At 41.0% G+C, this 19,734-nt stretch overlaps 1 protein-coding gene across 2 annotated transcripts in view; it reads right to left on the reverse strand.

Moving 5' to 3' along the window:
* SLC4A10 (solute carrier family 4 member 10) overlaps positions 1 to 19,734 on the reverse strand; it is a 199,365-nt gene that overhangs the window by 90,477 nt on the left and 89,154 nt on the right. For both annotated transcript variants that reach the window (XM_075001902.1, XM_075001901.1), the window contains exons 4-5: positions 19,191 to 19,329; positions 8,377 to 8,537 (exon numbers count right to left, since the gene is read on the reverse strand). In XM_075001902.1, coding sequence (XP_074858003.1) covers positions 8,377 to 8,537; positions 19,191 to 19,329 — 300 coding nt within the window. The remainder of the gene's footprint in view (positions 1 to 8,376; positions 8,538 to 19,190; positions 19,330 to 19,734) is intronic.

Below are 19,734 nucleotides of genomic sequence, written 5' to 3' on the forward strand. Positions count from 1 at the left end.
AAGTCTGAGTTAAGCAGCTTGTTCACAGAATGTCATGCTAGTGGTAATGCGCATCATAAACACAGTATTAAAAAGCCTCTTTGCAAGTTTGTGCTGTCAGAAGGAAAAAAATAAATATGCAAAATGAGTCCACCACACAAGCAATTTTTCAAATAAGTTGCATATGAAAGGGGAGCCTAAAATGAATCAAAAAGAAAATGGAAACTGGTGCCTAGAACTCAAGCAAATGTACATGCAAAACAAATTGCACAAACTGAAAGCTTAAATCATATTAGCAAAGAGTGAAACTGCACACTCAGCCATGAGATGCTGCAAATCCCAATGACCTCACTAACTGGACTGAGACATTACACAGAGAGCAGATTCCAGCATGAGGACCATATGAACTCTCTAAAGAATATAATGGTACAATCCATAGGCTGTCTTTTGTAACAGTAGGGAGGGTCTGACAACCAAAACTGGATTTGAATTTACGGAAAAGTTAAAATTTTAAAACCACTAAACAACAGAGGTCATGTTGAATAAATTTATTTATTTGAAGGGGTCTGCTGTTTGCCTAAAACACACTGCGTGCAATCAAAATAAATTGCAAGACAAGAGATTCAGGCAGCAAAGAAAGTACCATCACCAAAGGCTGACCAAAAAGTCTTGGAGACAAACAATAGAAAATCATATCCTGAGGGCTAGAACCTTCTGAGTTCATCCTGTGGCTAGTTAACAAAGATGGTAATCTGAGAATTGTATTGATCTAAAGAAATTAAATCAAAATATGAAAAGAGAACAGTTTTATCTGCCAGTTTAAACTGAAATAATGGGAAGAATAACAGAGTAGAGTGGTTTTCTAAATCGGCTGTTGCAACAGTCATCTGTCAAATACCTCTTGAAAAGACAAGTTCCAAAATACACTATTTGTTTGACAGATTCTTGGTCTGCACAAGAAATGATCAAAAAACTACCCCAGTTCAAAGGAATTTATAGTATAGCATAGGGGCTCAACATTCGCAACGTTCCATGTTGAGAACCCTTGTGAATGCTGAATTTCGCGAATATGGCAGCCTGCCCTGGAGCCCCAGGAAGTGGCAGCTGCTGGTGCTCCCCACCCCAGATCCCCGGGAACCGACAGCTACCAGAGCTCCTGCCCAGAGCCCCAGGGGAATCGGCAGCTGCTGGCGCTCCCCTCCGTGAAGCCCCCGGGAAGCAGCTGCTCATAAATAACTGAACTTGTGAACCTTAAGTTCGCGAATGTTGAAACCCTACTGTACAGCACTGTTGATATGTATCATACTTTATCAACAGGGCACAAACAGATCCCTCCCCCAAGACGCTCACAGCTGTACAGATTTTTTTTAAAATAGGCACAAAATCAGAACACTAAACAAAGTGCAGGCTGAAACTCCCAAATCCAGCAGTCTCTCATATGGTAACATCTGTCACCTGGCAGGACCATGGATCTTGCAGGTCCAGAGAATCCTGGGGATGGGGGCAGGAGGGACCAGACAGAGCACAGGAGCCCACAGCAAGCACAGCTGGCCTAGCAGCAAGAATGGGGGAGGGAAGCCAGCAGCAGCCACCAAGGAGCTGCAGTGAGAGACCCTTGCCCCAAGCCAGGAGCAGTGGCCAGGGCTGGCCAGGTGGGCAGCCAGCCTGGGGAAACCACGGCATGGGCTGGATGGAAATCCCCTGGCCTGGCAGTGGCAGCTCATCTCAGGGGCCAGGCAAGAAACACCAGAGTAGGGAGCGGTGGCTTACTGCCAAGGCCAAGCGGGAAGTGGAGGCTCTAGGAAGCCACATCCAGGGCTGCGTAGGAAGCTGCCCCCAGGTAAGCTGCAGCTGGAAAGGGTGGCTGGGGCCAGGAGTTGGCAGATGGGGAAATTGCAGGGTGGGGAGTTGGGGACAGTGGGGAGGAGAGCCCTGGAGCAGAGGCTGGAATGCCAGCAGGGGGGCAGACTTGTCCACCCTTGGTCTGGCAAAATCCCTGGTCTGGGTGTGCTCAGGTCCTGAGGGTGCTGGACCAGGGAGGCTGATCTGTATAATGAAGAATGGAAATGATGAAGAAAGGAATTTTGAAAATTCCCATCACAACACGTGGTCCAATATTTTAATGCAGAATTAACAAAAGTTTCTAGGGGGTATGCCACAAATGTTTTGAAAGCCTGCTTAGTGCAACAACATTAAAGTCACTGTTCACCTGTAGATTTTATCTCAAGCACGTTAAGAAGGTCTTTAAAATGTATACTCAAATAAAGGAAGGATCTAGGGCTCTATTCTACTTCATTGAATAAAGGAAGTGTTACTATGGATGAAGTCTTGGCTAAAGAAGACAAAAACCCTTGATCACAATCTAGCAATTCAGGTTACGTGAAACTCTCAAGGATAGAAAGACCTGCTGAATTTACAAAAGGATAGTTGGAAGCAGGAATATAGCCAAGACAGCAAGATTTCTGGTGTCAAATATACTGTCATGAGTATTTGTGCATAATACAGTCTCCAGGAACAAAAAAAAAAAAAAAATGAAAACGTATGCCTATAACAATTTTACTTGTTACTATCAGTGACGTGTCTTAAGGATGTCTACAGAGCAGCCTTATTGCGAAATAAACTAATTCAGACTAACGATTCCAAAATAGCTTATTTTGAAATAACACTGCTGCACACAAAAATGGATTTCAAACTAGTACTTAGGTGTTTTGAAATACATCATCTACACATATACAGCCTATTTGAAAATAGAGCCATTGGATGCACTATGGCTCATATCAAAATAGGCTCTGTTCCCTATGGAGGGGCTATGGCAATGTGGCACTTCAGAATATGCTAATGAGACAATGAGTATGCCATGCCTCATTAAAATAATTGCAGCCCCACGTGCTTCGAAACTGCTGGTTTTGAAATGCACAATGCCTCTGTAGCCAGGGCCTTTCGAAACAACCCCCCTGACTTCGAAAGCTCATTCTACCCAAACCAAATGGGAAAACTAAATAGGAGTGTGAGTGTCACTGCCCTGGCCTAGTACTATCATGTATAAAAGGCAATACTGCAAATACTGAAGAATTTTCTGAAGAAAAGTATGCCAACACCTAACAAGAGAACCCAAGACAGCAGGGAAAAGACAGGACTGACATTTTTATTTAGAGATGCTCTGTGGTACCGAGGAACTGCTTTTTAATTTTACTAAGTGTCCACATTATCCAATACAAGCAGAACTCCTGTCATTTCTAGGATCAAAGCAATGTTTCCAACATGTGGTATGCCATAAATGGAACTACAACAACTAGTAATTATTTAGTAAGAGAGAATTTAAAGACTTTGCTAGTAAGTACAAATTTCAGAATTACACTTTAGGTCCAGGATATTTTTTAACATAGGAAAATAAAATCTCTCCTATTTACTGAAAGTATCTGAGTTGTGGACATAGATCATATTTCTGTTAAACCTCCTTCTTCCTCTTCAACTCTTTCTGTTTGCCACATTAATTTATTTCAACTGTTTGCAAACTCTTAGGAGCTGGGGTATATCTTCCTGTGTATTTGTACCATGCTGAGCACATTGAAACTTGATTTAGATTGGGGCTTTCCAGTACTATGGCAATTCAAACAATTATAATAAGAGAAGGGCATCTCTCATCAAATAGATTAGGAGCTCTATTTGTAAGAGTGAAAATCTCTTAAGAAAACCCCAGGACAGACTGGCAGACACAAATGTGAGTTACAGAACAATGCCCTCAGTGTGAGGTGAAACAACTTGCAAAGCAGTTTAAGAAAGATAGTCAGATAGAGAACTGTTAAAATTACAAGTTCTAAAAGCAGCAATCTACCCTTGTAATATAATCCCCATGGAAGACACCAATTGAGGGAGGACTACATGAGTAATGAGACCTGCTGCTCCTACATTATACTTGAGTTTTGGGAAAGATCTTAGAACAGAAAATTAACAGTCTGAGAACAAACTAATGCTGTGACTTCAAAAGTTTCATGAATACAACAAAGAAGAAGTGACAGCAACTATTGCTCCAGAGACTACAAACACAAATGCACTGTGACCCTTCTATCATATATCTTCAAAAAGCTGACAAAAAATTCCTTACTGATAAATGTTACTTCAGCAAGGTTCATGAAGAAATGTATGTTGAGGTGGAACACTTCCTTCATTAAGAAGATGGACTGACTGGCTGTCTTGTACAAAACAAAAAAGCAGTCATGCAGCACTTTAAAAACTAACAAAAGAGTTTATTAAGCAACGAACTTTCGTGGGCAGACCCACTTCTTCAGATCTGGAATCTGAAAGTGCTATTTCCAGATCTGAAGAAGTGGGTCTGCCCCACAAAACCTCATCACCTAATAAATTATTTTGTCAGTCTTTAAAGTGCTACGTGACTTCTTTTTTGTTCTGTGAAGATACAGACTAACTTGGCTACTTCTCTGCAGCTGTCTTGTAGCTCACCAGTCTGAAACCATTCCTAAGAGTGGGCATTAACCTGACTGAGGTTGACAACAGGGTTGTCATTTTAAGCTGGGTTTTTCCAGCTTGAGTGAGACAGTGCCAGTAACCAGAACAGTAAAACCGGATGGAAGACAAGTGATCTCAATAAAATATTAAAAAGTTTTGTTAGATGTAGTAATCAGACACCACATCTGTGTACCCCTGTGACCTAGCAAACTGTCAGTCTCACTTCTACCCTCACATTCATGTTTTATCATTACTAGCAGGGCCTGCCCCTTTGAGGTGGTTACCAAGGCGGGAGCTTGCTGGCAGCTCCAGTCCCAAGGATCTGGCTGAGGTCAAGGGAAGCCTGGCAGCCCCAGACCCAGGGACCTGGCCAGGGCAGGGGGTAGCCTAGCAGCTCTAGCCGCAGGGACCTGGCCAGGGCAGGGGGTAGCCTAGCAGCTCTAGCCCCAGGGACCCAGCAGCCCCGGGGCCAGGAGCCGGCTCGGATGTATAGTTCCACCAGCAAACCCAGCCCCAGGGATGTGGTTGGGTCCAGGGGAATCCCAGCAGCACTGGGGCCAGGAGCTGGCAGAGGTGCAGAACTTCACCAGCTGCCCCAGGGCAAGGAGCCAGCAGCTCCAGCACGGGGGACTCATGGGAATCTCAGCAGCCACAGGGCCAGAAGCCGGCTGGGGTGCGGAGCTCCTCCAGCAGTTCCAGCCCTGGGGACCCAGCCAGGGTGGGATGGACGGACGGACAGACCCCTCTCCTTTTACAATAGTAACATAGATTAAGCCAAATCCTGATGTTCTTGTTCAGCCCATGGAAGAATGTGTCCTTAGCACAGAAGGGGAAAACCATAATAATGACTGTAGATTGGGTTTACAGTATCTCACACCACTTTGACACACAAACCTGAGACAGATGCCTCCTGCCAACAGCAACCACACTCCTCCCAACCAACTTTAACGTCTACATATGATCTTAAGACCCTACGGATAACATCTCCCTTGGTGCTTCATTCAGATTACTATAACGAAGCTCATCTGACCTTAAACAGATTATCAGCTGTGTGTAAATCCAATTCCTTTATACCCCCTTCTGGTGCGTGAGGAAAAGTTCCCTCAGTATTGCTTTTCCCTTTATAGAAAACAAAAGGTACCATCTCCCATTTTGAACTCTGAAGCAAATTAACGGACATTTTAAGCCCTCATAATTTTTGTACTGTACTTTGCTGTAACATTCTCGCAGATGGGTGCTTTATGTCTTAGATTTTTCTTTTCTGAGTGGCTGAAATCCACCATTTCATCTCCCTATGCCTGATCCTCATCTCTGAAGTAGGGTGAAAATGCAATCTTTGAGACGGTTCTGTGACACATAGGGTCCTTGGCAATAAGTCCCCTGTTCTTTTCAAGCAACTCTCACCTAGTCATATGCGACAAATGCACAAAACCAACCACATGTCTAACCAGATATTTATGCATAAAGAATAATATGTAAAGTATCTACAGAAAACTCATCGCTTGTCAAGTCTCTGAGTCCCAGGCGGGGGGTTGTTTGGATGAACATTTGGGTTCCTTGAGAAACCAGCCAGCTCTGCAACAGACTAAGCTTTGAGAGAAGAGGGGGAAATCTACTTTACTGGATAGGAACTATTGATAAGCATAGCTCCAGGTTTGTGTTTATAAGGTTGTTTTGTATTATGCAGCCAATTGTTTCCACCACACTCTTGTTTCTACTTAAATCTTTATTCTTACTTAAATAAACCTTCTTTTGCTTTGCTGTAAATGCTCACAAGTGCTGCATGGTTCACACAAGCAGTGCTTTATGGTAAAACCAATTAACTGGAACACACTGCACCTTTGGGTGAAGAGGATCTGGGAATTCTGTGAGACACAAGTGTCAGTGTCTGGATATCAAAGAGAAGTTGACGATTCAAATGAATTTGGGATTTCTGCCCTTGCTTGGTGAAGGAAGGGCTGGCATTAGCCAAGGAAAGAATACCTGAGTGCCTGATGGACTGGCAGTGCAAGGAGACAGGGGACAGCAAGAAGACCCACAGTCCTAGGTAAAGCAAGAACTGTTTCAGATATGCATTTCTGGCTGATGAATGTAGAATAGTTTAATGGTTATTTAATTTTTCAGTGGAAGGGTGATGGACATCTGGATCTGTATAATTTTAATGAGTCAAACTTGCAGATTCCTCTCTGGTCTGCCTTTTGCCGCTCCAAGCGTCAGCCAGCTGGAATCACACAAAAGGGACAAGAGGTGCCCCAAAGGCTGATCTTGCTTGTTCCATGATGTTCCAACCTCTGAAAGCTCTAGAATCTAGGGATTGAGTTGTGGGGAGAAACCCTGAATCTCAAATGTTTCATGGCCATTCTTGGTTCGTTCTATTCTAAACATATTGTTTTTTCTGCTCTTTGTACACTAGTCACCCCAGTCTTTTATTGTGTACTCACATACATCCAACATGTTTGAATAACTTAATTTTTCCCTGTGATCCCTTGCTATTGTCACCATCACATACCTATCTGCCCCCAATAAATTCCATCGAAGATTGCCCTGACTTGTATAAAATGTGGTTTTTCAAACTTAAGAAACTTCCATTTTCTCCTCTTTCCCCCAAAGTGAAAATTATGTGAATTATACCATTTCTGGTTTTCTTCCCAGTCCATTCCCTCCTTACTCCTGTCAGCATGTTCACATACGAGGTATATAACTAAGAAGACACAGAGGGCTGAATGTTCCTAGCAGTATGAAAAGGAATAGTACATGGTACTCCCTAAAGCTGTGCTGAGAGTTGTGACTTTATCCCCCGCACGGAGAGCACAAACACAGTGGTTATGTCTACACTACAGCAATCTGTTGCCATAAGTTACTTTCAGAAGATCTCTTCTGGCAAAACTTCTGTCAACAGACAGCAGTCACACACAAAAGCAGATTGCTTGGTCGATCTGCTCTATTGACAGAGAGCGGCCAGACTGTCTGTCAACAGAGGGCTCCAGAGTGTCCACATGGCTTTTTTGTTTACAGATTCTGTTGAGACAGACGTTCTGCTAGATGGGGGAGAGACAGAAGTCTATTGACAAAAGTGCCGAGTTCTGTCAACAGTATGTCTACAGAACGCATTTGTAGTGTGGGTGCTCTGTGGGTTTTGTCGACAAAACTCTCTACTGTAGACATAGCTAATAACAATTGGGTACAAGACCTATAATCTGAAATGTTTACTGTGAGGCTGCACATAAACAGTATACAACTGAGAAACTCCCAGGACATTTTCCTTCCTACAGATGCTTTCTATACCTTGATGGGAGCAACTTTCAATATAATTATAAAAAAATTTCCTTCTAAGATCTTATTTTAATGGGTCTACAACTTTCTAGACAATGCACAATAGAAAACAAAATTTCTCAATCTTGTTCTCAAAAAAAGATGCATATTTGTAAATTTGGAAACTATCCCATTCAACTGGTTTTGTCTTACTTCAGAATAATGGAAAACTGTAGATGCTGTAAGGAATGTTTAAGATTATTTGTCTGTTTGTGATTAATGACTATAAAATGTCTTTATGGTTCTTAGCACATTTTATAGATATAATTTATAATTTTTTATATATATATATATATATATATATATATATATATATATATATATATATATATAAGTTCTGAGTCTCTGTTGGCAGAAGTGGAGTGGAACATATCTACCCTGATTAAGCACCTGTCCTACAACTTATGCAAAGTTAGCTATAAAATTTTACTACAAAACTGCTCAACTCCTATTTTAGTTTTTATATAATATAGAAAAATAGTTTTTTTTTAAATATAGAAAAAATAATTCTACTCATGACTGATTTTTATGCAAAAGCTCTCTGGTACACGATACATACTTTAGTTTCCAACATTAATATTTGTCATGAAAGGTTATTGGTATAAAATATCCATATACCTGCAATTTCTTCTAAAGAATTAGCTCTCATGTCCAGTAGAACTGTACCATTCAGGATACAACTTCTCAACTCAAACAAGCTATGAAGTGACAGAGTGGCAACGTATGGTTTGCTCCATCTCTCTCCACCATCCTCTACATCTTCTTCAAACTTCAACCATCTATGCAAACAAACAGCTTAGTAAGCCTTTTGTACAAAGGAAATGAAAAGTGAGTTATTTTCATGCATATTCAATGGCCACTATCAATTTTTTTTGTTTTATTTTACTCTGTATTCACTGCTGAAAACATGAGAACATTCCCCTCCACCCCCAGCAATTTTGTTCCTTGCTCTTTTATCAAACATTGGTTTCATCCTGAGAGTTGAAGAGGGGAGCAGATAAATAGCATAACATGTTTTGTTTTGCACAACTTTGGATAATGTCCTGTCATTGTTAAAACTGTTTTGTGTAGCAGAGTCACTGATTATGAATGTCAGCAAGGTCAGCAAAACCCTGGGATTATAGAGTGACAAAAAAACAGCTACAGAATCAATAGAAATCCTAGAAAAAGAAAACCGAATAAACCCCAGAAATTCCATCACAACAAACAGTACAGAGCACCACCATTCTAGAGAGGAGTCCAGGCTCTAATGAGGAATGAGAGAGATGATTTTTCAGTGGATTTCACAGAGGAACTTAAGAATCAGGACTTCTGGATTAATTTCCAAGATTTGGAAGAGAGGGGCTACGTCTACACTAGTACAAATCTTCAAAATGGCCATGCAAATGGCCATTTCAAAGATTACTCATTAGGTGCTAAAATGCATATTCAGCACCTCATTAGCATGCCGCCAGCCATGGATCTTCGAAATTGCTGCATTTCACTGCTGTGTGGCTCATCCAGACAGGGTTCCTTTTCCAAAGGACCCTGCCAACTTCAAAATCCCCTTATTCCTATCAGCAGGAAATCCCCCTATTCCTATCCTATCCTTATTTGCATGACCATTTCGAAGATTTGTGCTAATGTGGACATGGCCAGGATGCTGTAATGTTATAAACACAAACCTGTCTTTGCTCCCCTACCTGTTTGTCCTGCCCCAGCCCCACTTTGTTCCTACACATCATTCCCTCCCATCTCACTTTTGTCACAGACCTGCTCCTGCTTCCTTTCCCATCTACTAGCCACTCTGTTCCTATCCACTTCCACACTTCCATCCCAGGCTCTTACCTTTAACTCTCTGTTCTGTCCAACACTCCCAGGTTCGACCCTCCACCCCTTGAGGTTCTATCCGCCACCCTTCACGTTGGTTCCTGCCTCATCTCTTTCTTCTGCTACACAATTCCCTCATCTCATGCCTCACTATCTCTCTGGTCCTTCACAACTCCACTCCTTGGCTTCTGCACTCCTTTCCCTCTGCGCTGAAATACACCCCAACCTCCTCCTCTTCCTCCACCTCTATCCAACTCCTGTCCCGCTCCCCACCTCCACTGGCCACCCTATCCCAGGATTTTACAACCTGTTCATCTCCTCCCTTCATGCCTTCCCCACACCTCATTGCTCAGATTTCCCACTCTATATTCCAGTGAAGTCACTCCCTCTTTCTCCTCTAAGCTTCCTGGTCACCAGCAAAGCATAGTTTCCCTGCATTTAGACACAACAAGCTGTGTCACAGTGACTGACATCAGCCATTAATAGTATTTGCAGAGAAAGTCCTGCGCAGCCTCTGCAGTCGCATGCTATAGCATGCCAAGTACAGAGGAAATATTCACAGATCTCAGCTGCTAACCTTTAACAAGCCTCTTCTGAGCATATGCAAGTTGAGATTTTTCAAAGATTTATAACTTGGCCTTTGTGTGTGGATTTCCACATGGACAACATAAGCTATATCTCTGACACAGACTACCCTCCCCTGCAGCCAAATTTAAATGAGCTTGCTCAAAAAGAGTAGAAGTACCAGAGCTTCTCAGTGAAATGACTAAGAATTTTTTAACATGGGCAAAACATGTTTCTTCTAATTTTATTCTTGAGAGGACCTTAACTATTTTAATTGGAACTTTCCAAACAAAATTCAACCTCAGCCAGAAGCCTGGCATGGGAAATTTCAGCCAGAAATGGTTAGAGGCTGGGAAGTTATAAACATCTTAAAATACAGAAAATACTAGCCAACACTATTAGTTGCACCTTTAAGAAGAAAGTTTAGACAAAAGACAAGAAACTAGTACATACTTTAGGGGAAAAAAAGTCTTAGGCTACGGTTACGCTAGTGAGTTTTGTAGACAAAACTACAAAAAGCGTGCACATACAAAATGCATTTTGTCAACAAAAACTGTTGACATAAAAGCCATATAGACACTCCAGGGGCCCTTTTGTCAACAGAGAGGATCAAAAAATCTACCTGCTTTTATAAGCAAATGCGATCAGTCAACAAAGTTTTGTAACTTCTGTAGACAGATCACTGTAGTGTTGCTGTGGCCTTAGACTGCTGCACTACCTCTGCCCCATCTATTAGCCATCTGCAGACATGGATAAAGTACCCGAAAAGTTACCTGAGTAAAAGTGCAGCTGCCTTCACTTCTGAATAACTCAGTACAAGCAAGATGTGACATGTGTGCATGTGCGTTCATGTATACTTTTACTCAAAGGCTACATCTAGACTAAAAAGTTTTGTAGACAAAACTGGGTTTTTGTCAACAAAACTCGCAGAGAATCTAAAAACAAAATGTGCTTTTTCAACAGAAATTGTTGACAGAAAGCTGTGTAGATGCTCTGGGGGGCACTTTTTGTCAACAGAGTGAGTCAAAAGATTATCTATCTGCTTTTATGGGTAGATGTGATCTGTTGACAGAAGTTTTGCTGGAACATCTCTTCCAATGGTAACTTCTGTATAGATAGATGATTCTAGTGTAGATGTAGCCAAGCAGTTTTCCAGAGTGACACCAGTGATTTATACTTAAGTACACCCCCTCGCACCCCACCTCAAAATAGCTGAACTTTTACTCAAGTAACTTTTGGGATACCTTCTCGACCTCTAGCCATCTGACATAAATTTTAATTGCACATCTATATATATATATATATATATATATATATATATATATATATATATATACATACACACACACACACACACACACACACATATGTTAGATAAACAGCCTAATTCTCTGCTGGTATGACTGTAATTACTTCAGTGGAGTGACAGCAGAAAAAAATGCCCCCTCAAGGATTGAGCTCACAGCCCTGGGTTCAGCAGACCAATGCTCAGACCTTTGAGCTATCCAATCCTTGAGGGGGCATTTGGGGACCTGGGATAAATATACCAGAAGAAAATGTGACCCAAACTCTTTCTGTACCACAAGACATCATTCAGTTTTGTCATTAATCTTACAAATAAGAGTCCTATATCCCCACTGCCTTATACTTTGTACATAGACACAGACAAGAATTCAGTTTGGGGAGAAAGAGAGACAGATTTTTGGCTGCACTTCTTCCAAAAGAAGACAGCTCTTTGCAATACAAATTCTTGCTGAGGACCAACTACCCTAACTTGTTTTAAGAGTTTCCTATGCCATGAAAAAGTTATTATACAAGGCTTTCCTCCTTAACTAAACAAAACTCGTTTTTGGTGTCTGGATTCCCTGTGTATGAGAGATTAACAAAGTATGCAGTTATCAAGTGTTTGCATTGTATATTTCACTTCAACTCTCTGAGGTAAGGAGACTGGTCTGAAGTTTAATGGAATAAAACCTGAAAAAGGAAACAGACTACTTTATTTTCAAAATATCTCCTATGGGTGAAATTCATCTTTGCATAGATGAGGCTAATCCATGGCCTATATGCTATTTAATTCCACTTAAACTTGGAATTACTTCATAAACTTTGGGCTGACACTCTGTAGATGGCTGAATTTCACCCACAAAAATTATTCAGAAAGTGAAATTGCCTGGTTTGTGTTTTAGGTCTCTCTTAGTTAAGCTCCAGATACAGTCTTGGGGGAACCTGAAGTGAATTAGCTACTTTTGCTAGCTGGTGCGTCACTTGTGGAAGCACTATTTGAAGGCAAGATACTAGGTTTTGGAGTAAGTGTACCTTTATAAGTGTTTCCTTCAACACTCAGACTGGGAAGACTCTTCTTAATTAAATGTCTAATGAGGATTGAGGCAAGGGCTAAAAAGATCTATTTCTGTTCAAGGGGGCAGAAAATGACTAAAAATGAAATTATAATTGCAAAAGTAGTTGTTTAATCATAATGCAGAAATTGAATAAAAGCTGTTCTCCTTCATTTCTTGTCTTTCATCATCCAACACTTTCTTGTGAATGCCCTTCACAATGTTAATCTTCACAGGACATCAGCCATGACGTAAGTCTGAAGCCCAAAACCTCATTGACCTTATTTGCAGCTCTATTACTTTAGATGCTTATTCTGTTTCCCAGGACACTTTTAACACTGTTGCTTGCCAGGATTCTTCCTCCTCTTGGATATTTGCATGGTGGGGGTGCTATTTCTGATGGGTTAGTTTTTTGCACTTTAACAAATTGAGAGTCAGTTGGTTATTTTCAGTCCATGATTCTAATCTCATTAGGACCTTTTGCATTTACTACTCTATCTTCACTCTTGGGTGTCCCAAATTCCTCCTAACAGAGTAGTATCCCTTTTCTAGATCAACATATTAAATCAGAATAGTCCTAACACAGACCCCTGAGACACTTTAACAGACACTGTGCCATTATCTCACGTGACTGATCTTTCAGCAGTTTCCCATATATGTCAGTATCCAAGTCAATCTAATTCATTCTAACAGTAAGATTCCCACCTTTCTGTTTTTTAGTACTAAAAATATATGTATGAAAACCTGATCTTTATTTTTTCAGATTGCATCTTGCATTACTAGTTAATGTTTTTGCTGTGCATGTTATACTAGCACAGCAAATGATGCCATGCTCTGAGTGGAGTGTTCTATCTCTTCCAAATGCTTCCTGAACTACTTTTCTTTTCTATATTTTGAGTTGGATACACTACTTCATGTGATGCTTGTTAACTATATTAGGGGATCGTTACTTGAAACAAGGAAAAGCATCAGTAACAGAAACTCTACAAGGAACAAATATCTAATCTTCATGCAAATTAAGTTTATTATTTTGTTTTTGTTGTAGGAAAAACTGTGGGTAACAATGAAGAATTGGGTTTTAATAAAATCCCTGACCTTATCTCCAAACTTCATAAATGTGAAAGGTGTAGAAATACAAGCGAAGACCCAGATCCATATTTCCCACGTTTTATATGTATCAGAGGGGTAGCCGTGTTAGTCTGTATCTGCAAAGACAAGAAGAATCTTGTGGCATCTTAGAACACAAGCTTTTGTGGGCAAAGACCCGCTTCGTCAGATGCATGCTTATGCTCCAAAACATCTGTTAGTCTATAAGGTACCACAGGACTTCTCGTTGTCCATGTTTACAGTGGGCTGAACAGAAACAGAAATACAATTTTTGGGTGTTCAAAATCCATACTCAATTTTTCCAACTTGATGCTCTCTTTTGCAGTGGGAGGCAAGGAGTACTTATTAAATAAAATACACAGAGATTTCTCCAGTGGTAATATTCTGTTACAGAACCAAAATGTTAAGGAATCACTGTCTTTGAATGTATCAGATATCCTGTGCAAAGTATAAATGAAATAAAGCATATGTACACAGTAGTATTCTTTACCATAAATTTTCATTGCAAAATTGCATGGTTATGGGGCCCAGTAATATCTATTTCAGGCCTGTTTTGTCTCCCCAAATATTTATCCACTTGCAATACGCCTGACTAGCATCATAATCCTCAAATTGTGGGAGTTTTGAGCTGAATTTTGGCCAATACTAATATGAAAATGAATCAACATAAATGAACTGCTCAAAAACAAACCAAAGGGACACAGGAAAGGGTGAACTCATGTCTTTGGAACAAAAGGAGAAATGTCCCATCCATAGGATGAGGTGGGCTGCTGCCCCAGGCCTGCACTTTTGGGGGGCCCCCTTAGTGGCTGCCCCAGCTGACTTATGAACAGGAGTGGGGATTACATGGTGAAAGGCATAGGTGCTGGGGGCAACCAGAGGCAGCAGCAACTGCAAGGGGGTGCCTTATCCCTGGCCTCCGCACTGTTGTGCCCCGCACTCACTCTGCCGCTGCCCCCCCAGCCCATGAATCCACGCTTCTCTGCGGATAGCTGGCAGGCCTCTGGTCCAAGCTGCCCATGGTGAAGTGGGGCTCAACTGGCCAGGATGAAGTGGCAGAGTGTCAGTGGTGAGTGTGGGGATAGAGGGAGGTTAGGGGGAGGCAACCCTCTACAGCTTCTGCAGCCTGGCCAGGTTGACTGGGGAAGGGGACAGAGTGAGGATGGAGCAGAAAATGGGCAGAGCATGAAGTGCGAGGGAGAAGGTGTGTCTGAGACCTCTCGCCCCCTCGGGAGGGCCCTGAATGAAGTGTCAACCATTTGGAGAAAGTGGGTCTTTATTTTGCTCTGTCAGCTTCTATCACTTCACGTTCATGTTCTAACCAATGCGCATGTCTTCCACCTCTCTCTCAGTACTACTGATAGGGAAATTGATTTGAATACAATAACATAGACCACACTTTTCATGAAAAATAAAACTTAACCTCTCTGAAGGCCTAAAAAGTTTGTTTAACCTCTTACCCCACTAGTGTGGCATAGTCTGGTCAGTTCCAGGAGCACTTTCACGAGTAATGACATTTCTGAGACTAACAGAGAGTAAGCCGTGCTAGTCTATACACTATCAAAACAAAAAGCAGTCAAGTAGCACTTTAAAGACTAGCAAAATAGTTGATTAGGTGAGCTTTCGTGGGACAGACCCACTTCTTCAGACCATTCTGGCTATGGTCTGAAGAAGTGGGTCTGTCCCACGAAAGCTCACCTAATAAACTATTTTGCTAGTCTTTAAAGTGCTACTTGACTGCTTTTTGTTTTGACTTCTGAGACTGCTACTATAAATCTGCAGACTAAGAGAATCTGAAGATGACCTAGGTAAGTACTCAAATTTGGGGTGACCTTTTGAGGTGCAACCATGGAGAATCTAAGCCACTATCACATTCAGCAATCAAAAGGCTGGTTCTACAGACATGAACATCAGCTGCATTTATCGCTCAAGCCCATACAATTTTGACAGAACAACTTGCTGTTGCACTGCTGTGTTTGTATTATGAGTCTAACTACTATCTCTGGGTTTGTTTCTTTAAAATGTGCAAAGTAAGCACCTTTACAGAATATAAATAAAAAAGATATACACAATATATATTGGATCATCTGCAAATTATTCTATTAGTAACACTGAATGTCATTTACCAAAAGGATACATTTCTTCCTCCTTCTCATCCTTTAAGGGGCAAAATGAATGGCGTCAGGGTTCCTACAGGGAGATTCCGGCTTTCGCCAAATGTTCACAAATGTTCTGATTACTTTATGACATTTTAATGCCTTTGAACATTTCATTTCTAAATAACAGTGCATAATTATTGAGGCAATGTGGCCTGTTGCAAAAAATAAACTATCCAATTATTTATATTTAACAATATAGTTAAATGGTTAGTATACCAAACCATTATTAATCAAATTCTGTATGAATAACAATGTATTGAGGGGTTCACTAGGATTGGAATATGCCTCTGAAAAAACACAGCTGAGGCTCTGCCACTTTAAATCCTCCACTGCAGCTTGCTAAGTCCTTTCCCTCTGTTTAGATAAATCTGTTCTATTCTTCCCAGAGACACTGAGCTTCAGCCAAATCTTATCCACACTCCTCTTCAGTAGCTGCTACCATTTTGACTAACTGAACAGCAAATGTCTCAATAATCTTACGCAGCTTGCACACAACATATATAAAAGGCTCCAGAACAATGACTTTGCATGCAAAAGCTCCATCAAATGGAAATGTAGGAGGGTCCAGACATATTGCACCAGAGACTCACCTCACCTCTTCTTGGTAAAATGCATATGTAACCATTTAATGCCTTGTTCTGTGCTCATACAGGTCAATAGTGAAATTGCCATAAAGTCTGACGGGAACTGGACTGAGCTATTTTCTGGCTATTGATTATACAATAGCTGTTAGTGGATCTGTTAAGTACCTACCACACTGCTGGTACTATGTGAACAATAAACACACAAACAACAGGCAGTCCTGTGGCATCTCAAAGACTAACAAATTCATTAACCATGGAAGCTCATGACCTAATAATAAATCCACTGTCAGGGGAATGGGAGACAAAGGAGGCAGTTGCTTCAGGGCCAGGTGTTTCAAAGGGCAGCTCCGTCACTCTGTGCACCTGGTCCAGGTGGTGCTAATGACTGACTGCCCTTGGCCCCACCCCTTCTCCCTTGGCCATGCCCCTTCTCCTTTAGCCCAGCCCCTGAGCCAGGCACCCCCTCCCATTTTGCCTCTGGGCCTGCAGTGGCTGTTGACCCCATTGCTTAATAAATTTCTTAGTCTCTAAGGTGCCACAGGACTGCTTACTATTTGTGATGCTATAAATTAACTCAGCTACCCCCTCTGAGAATAAATATACAGTAACTCATGTCAGAAAACATTCTAAAACAATTCTGTTATCCCAAGAGTCACAAATGCCCTCAGAAGCACTGGGCATTCTTATGGAATTCTTTTGTGGCATTATTCCAAAAGGGAAAACCTGACCACCCCTGCCCAGCATGTCTACAGACACAGAGGCCCCTAATCACAGAGGAATGAATAGAACTTTGCTTCGGAATGGGTGAGGAATCAGCACGTCCTGCTGGCCCCTCTCATCGTTCATAATCTATGCCTTTACATGCCAGGGAGCGGTTTTCTTTGTAGCTTAGCTATTCCTAGTGTTCAGGGGGTTGTGGGTGAGCTAAGGAGGGAAGAGAGAGGTTGGAGAATCTGCCACTATGAAAATCCACTAATCATTCCCTATGAGCAGGAATGGCAACAGCTACCACATGTGCTGCAGGTACAGCAATAGGCTAAAAGGGGATCCCTCCTCCCCTTCTTGACAACTACAAGACAACATGTCCTAGTGGGCATAGCATGGGATGGGATTTGGCAGATCTGGATTATATTCCTGGTTTTACCACTGACCTGCTAGGTGACATCAGGCAAGTCACTTTCTCTGTAAAATGGGGACAACTATAAAGGCTTCCTTTGCAGAGTACTTTGAGATCTACTGACGAAAAGTTCTCTATATTTTACTATTATGACTATGGTTGTCTACAGAACAAGGCCTACTTACTGGAACTGTATATTGGAATCAAGGATTTACTCTAAAAACCTATTGTTCCAGGATTGAAGATGTATTCAATAATATGAAATACCTACTCCACTTCATTTCACTTATTAGTTTACCAGTATGTATGTACAATTCAAAACATGCTTTCTTATCGAATCTGAAGAGGAAAGAAAACTATTAAATTAGGCATATGATAGATCAAACTAAATTTCTGTTATTCCAGCTATTTATTTTGAATTCTGTCTTGACTATAAGCTTATGTTAAATGAAAAATTAGAATAATTTCTAAAGCTACCAAGAATCGTCGGCAAAAGATAAGCAAATTGCACACTGCATTTGCATATCTCCAGCTGACGGTTCTGTCAGGAGAGGCTTTCACATGGGGCCAAATGCAGGGAAAACCACTTCTACCGGACACATCCCTTCTTCACGGAACAGGGAAGACCCAGATGTCAGCAGAAGGCTCCTGACATGTCAGACTTGTGTCAGGAGACCTCCAGGTCTTCCAACGGAAGCCTGGAATCTAGACAAAGCCAAAGAAAAACTCTTCTGTAATGCTTCTCAGAAGACATTCTTATTTCAGTTCCCTGCTGAAAAATGGTGTAACTATAACAGAATTGATTTTTTATTTCAAGATATAAGACATCCTTAATTAGCATGAGGAAAATGAAGAACTTTCACCGCATCTTTTGAAAAGAGATAAATCTAGCCCAATGTCTCTGGGCATTCTTTGATCCAGCAGGCCATGATAAAGCCACAGCTCTGGCCACATACCTCTAGGCAATATGGCACCTTCTGTGAACACCAAACAAATTTGTGGGAGTTATTGAAAGGAAGAGGGTGCAGACTCAGTTAGCAAAATAGAAAAGGGTAAGCCCCAGAATCAAGATTTGTAGGAAATATAATGTCCCACTGAAACCCGTATGCAGTAAGTGACTCCCACACTTAGATGCCTGAGGAAGAAAAACAAGTAGTTATGCAATTGATATTCAATGGTAATGCCTTGCAGCAAAGAAACAATCTGGGTAGGCATTCTTTAAGAATTGAAATGATCTGACATTAAACGTTCAAAGTCTCCAGAGCATCTGCTCGTTAAAGGTTGGGCTCTGTTAATATTTAAGTTTATCAAGTTTAATTTGGCTATGGTAATGTTCTTCCCTCTTCCTATGAACTTTAAATAAAGAGGCCAACTCTTGGATTTCTCAAGGATATGTTTGCAATTATGTAAGTTTTAAAATACATGTAAAAATTATGAACTAAAATACAACTAAAAGCTTTCTCTTAACTACTATAAGTAAAAGGTTTTTTTGTTTTTTGTTTTTTTTTTTAACGTCCATTCTTTGATTCAATTTTCATCCTGACCTATATACGTTAAATCCAAATAAAACCATCTGGGTCTTAAGGAACGACAGATATGGTAGCAATGCTAGTTATGCAAGGACTGAAATAATTAATTTGATTGTTTAAGCTTTGTCTCCAAAATCTGTTCATGGGCCTGCTACAGCTTTGATATGCCTCCCCATGCTTTCAGTGACCATCAGTTACTGACAAAAGCTCCTCCTGAAAACACTTGCCTTGCTGTCTCTCTCCATTCAGCATCCTCTCCTTCACGCCAGCAAATCTCATCAAGTTCAGTAAAGAGGTCATGGGGAATGTGTTCCTCATCATCATCCTCTGTTCCAAGAATAAACTGCACCCTTTGTGAAGGTGTATCTGGGGAGGAAACACAAATATTGTCAAAACAGAAACAGCTACCAGAGTCTGTGATTGGACCAAATTACTAATGTGCATTTTTTCAGCAACGATGAAATACAAAGTTATTATGCAATGCTAGAACAGCCATATGTACGCCTTCAGTAAGTAAATGGCTGGAATTTCATGAAATTATTCAGCTGTCTGTACCCAGACAATTAACCTTCACCAACAAGTATTGTAATACATAAAATAGTCACACAGCTTGTCAGTTCAGTCATGCTTTCAAAACTGTAGAGCACACAGCACTTCATGATTAAGATCTGTTTATTCAGTCTAAATTACCTTTTTTCTAATTAAATAAATATACCCAAAATAGAGAACACTTTTTCACTAAGTGAAGAATAAATATACCTATGAATGTGG

This window comes from Carettochelys insculpta, chromosome 8 (genome assembly GCF_033958435.1).
Source record: "Carettochelys insculpta isolate YL-2023 chromosome 8, ASM3395843v1, whole genome shotgun sequence".
In the NCBI taxonomy this organism is placed as follows: Eukaryota; Metazoa; Chordata; order Testudines; family Carettochelyidae; genus Carettochelys; species Carettochelys insculpta.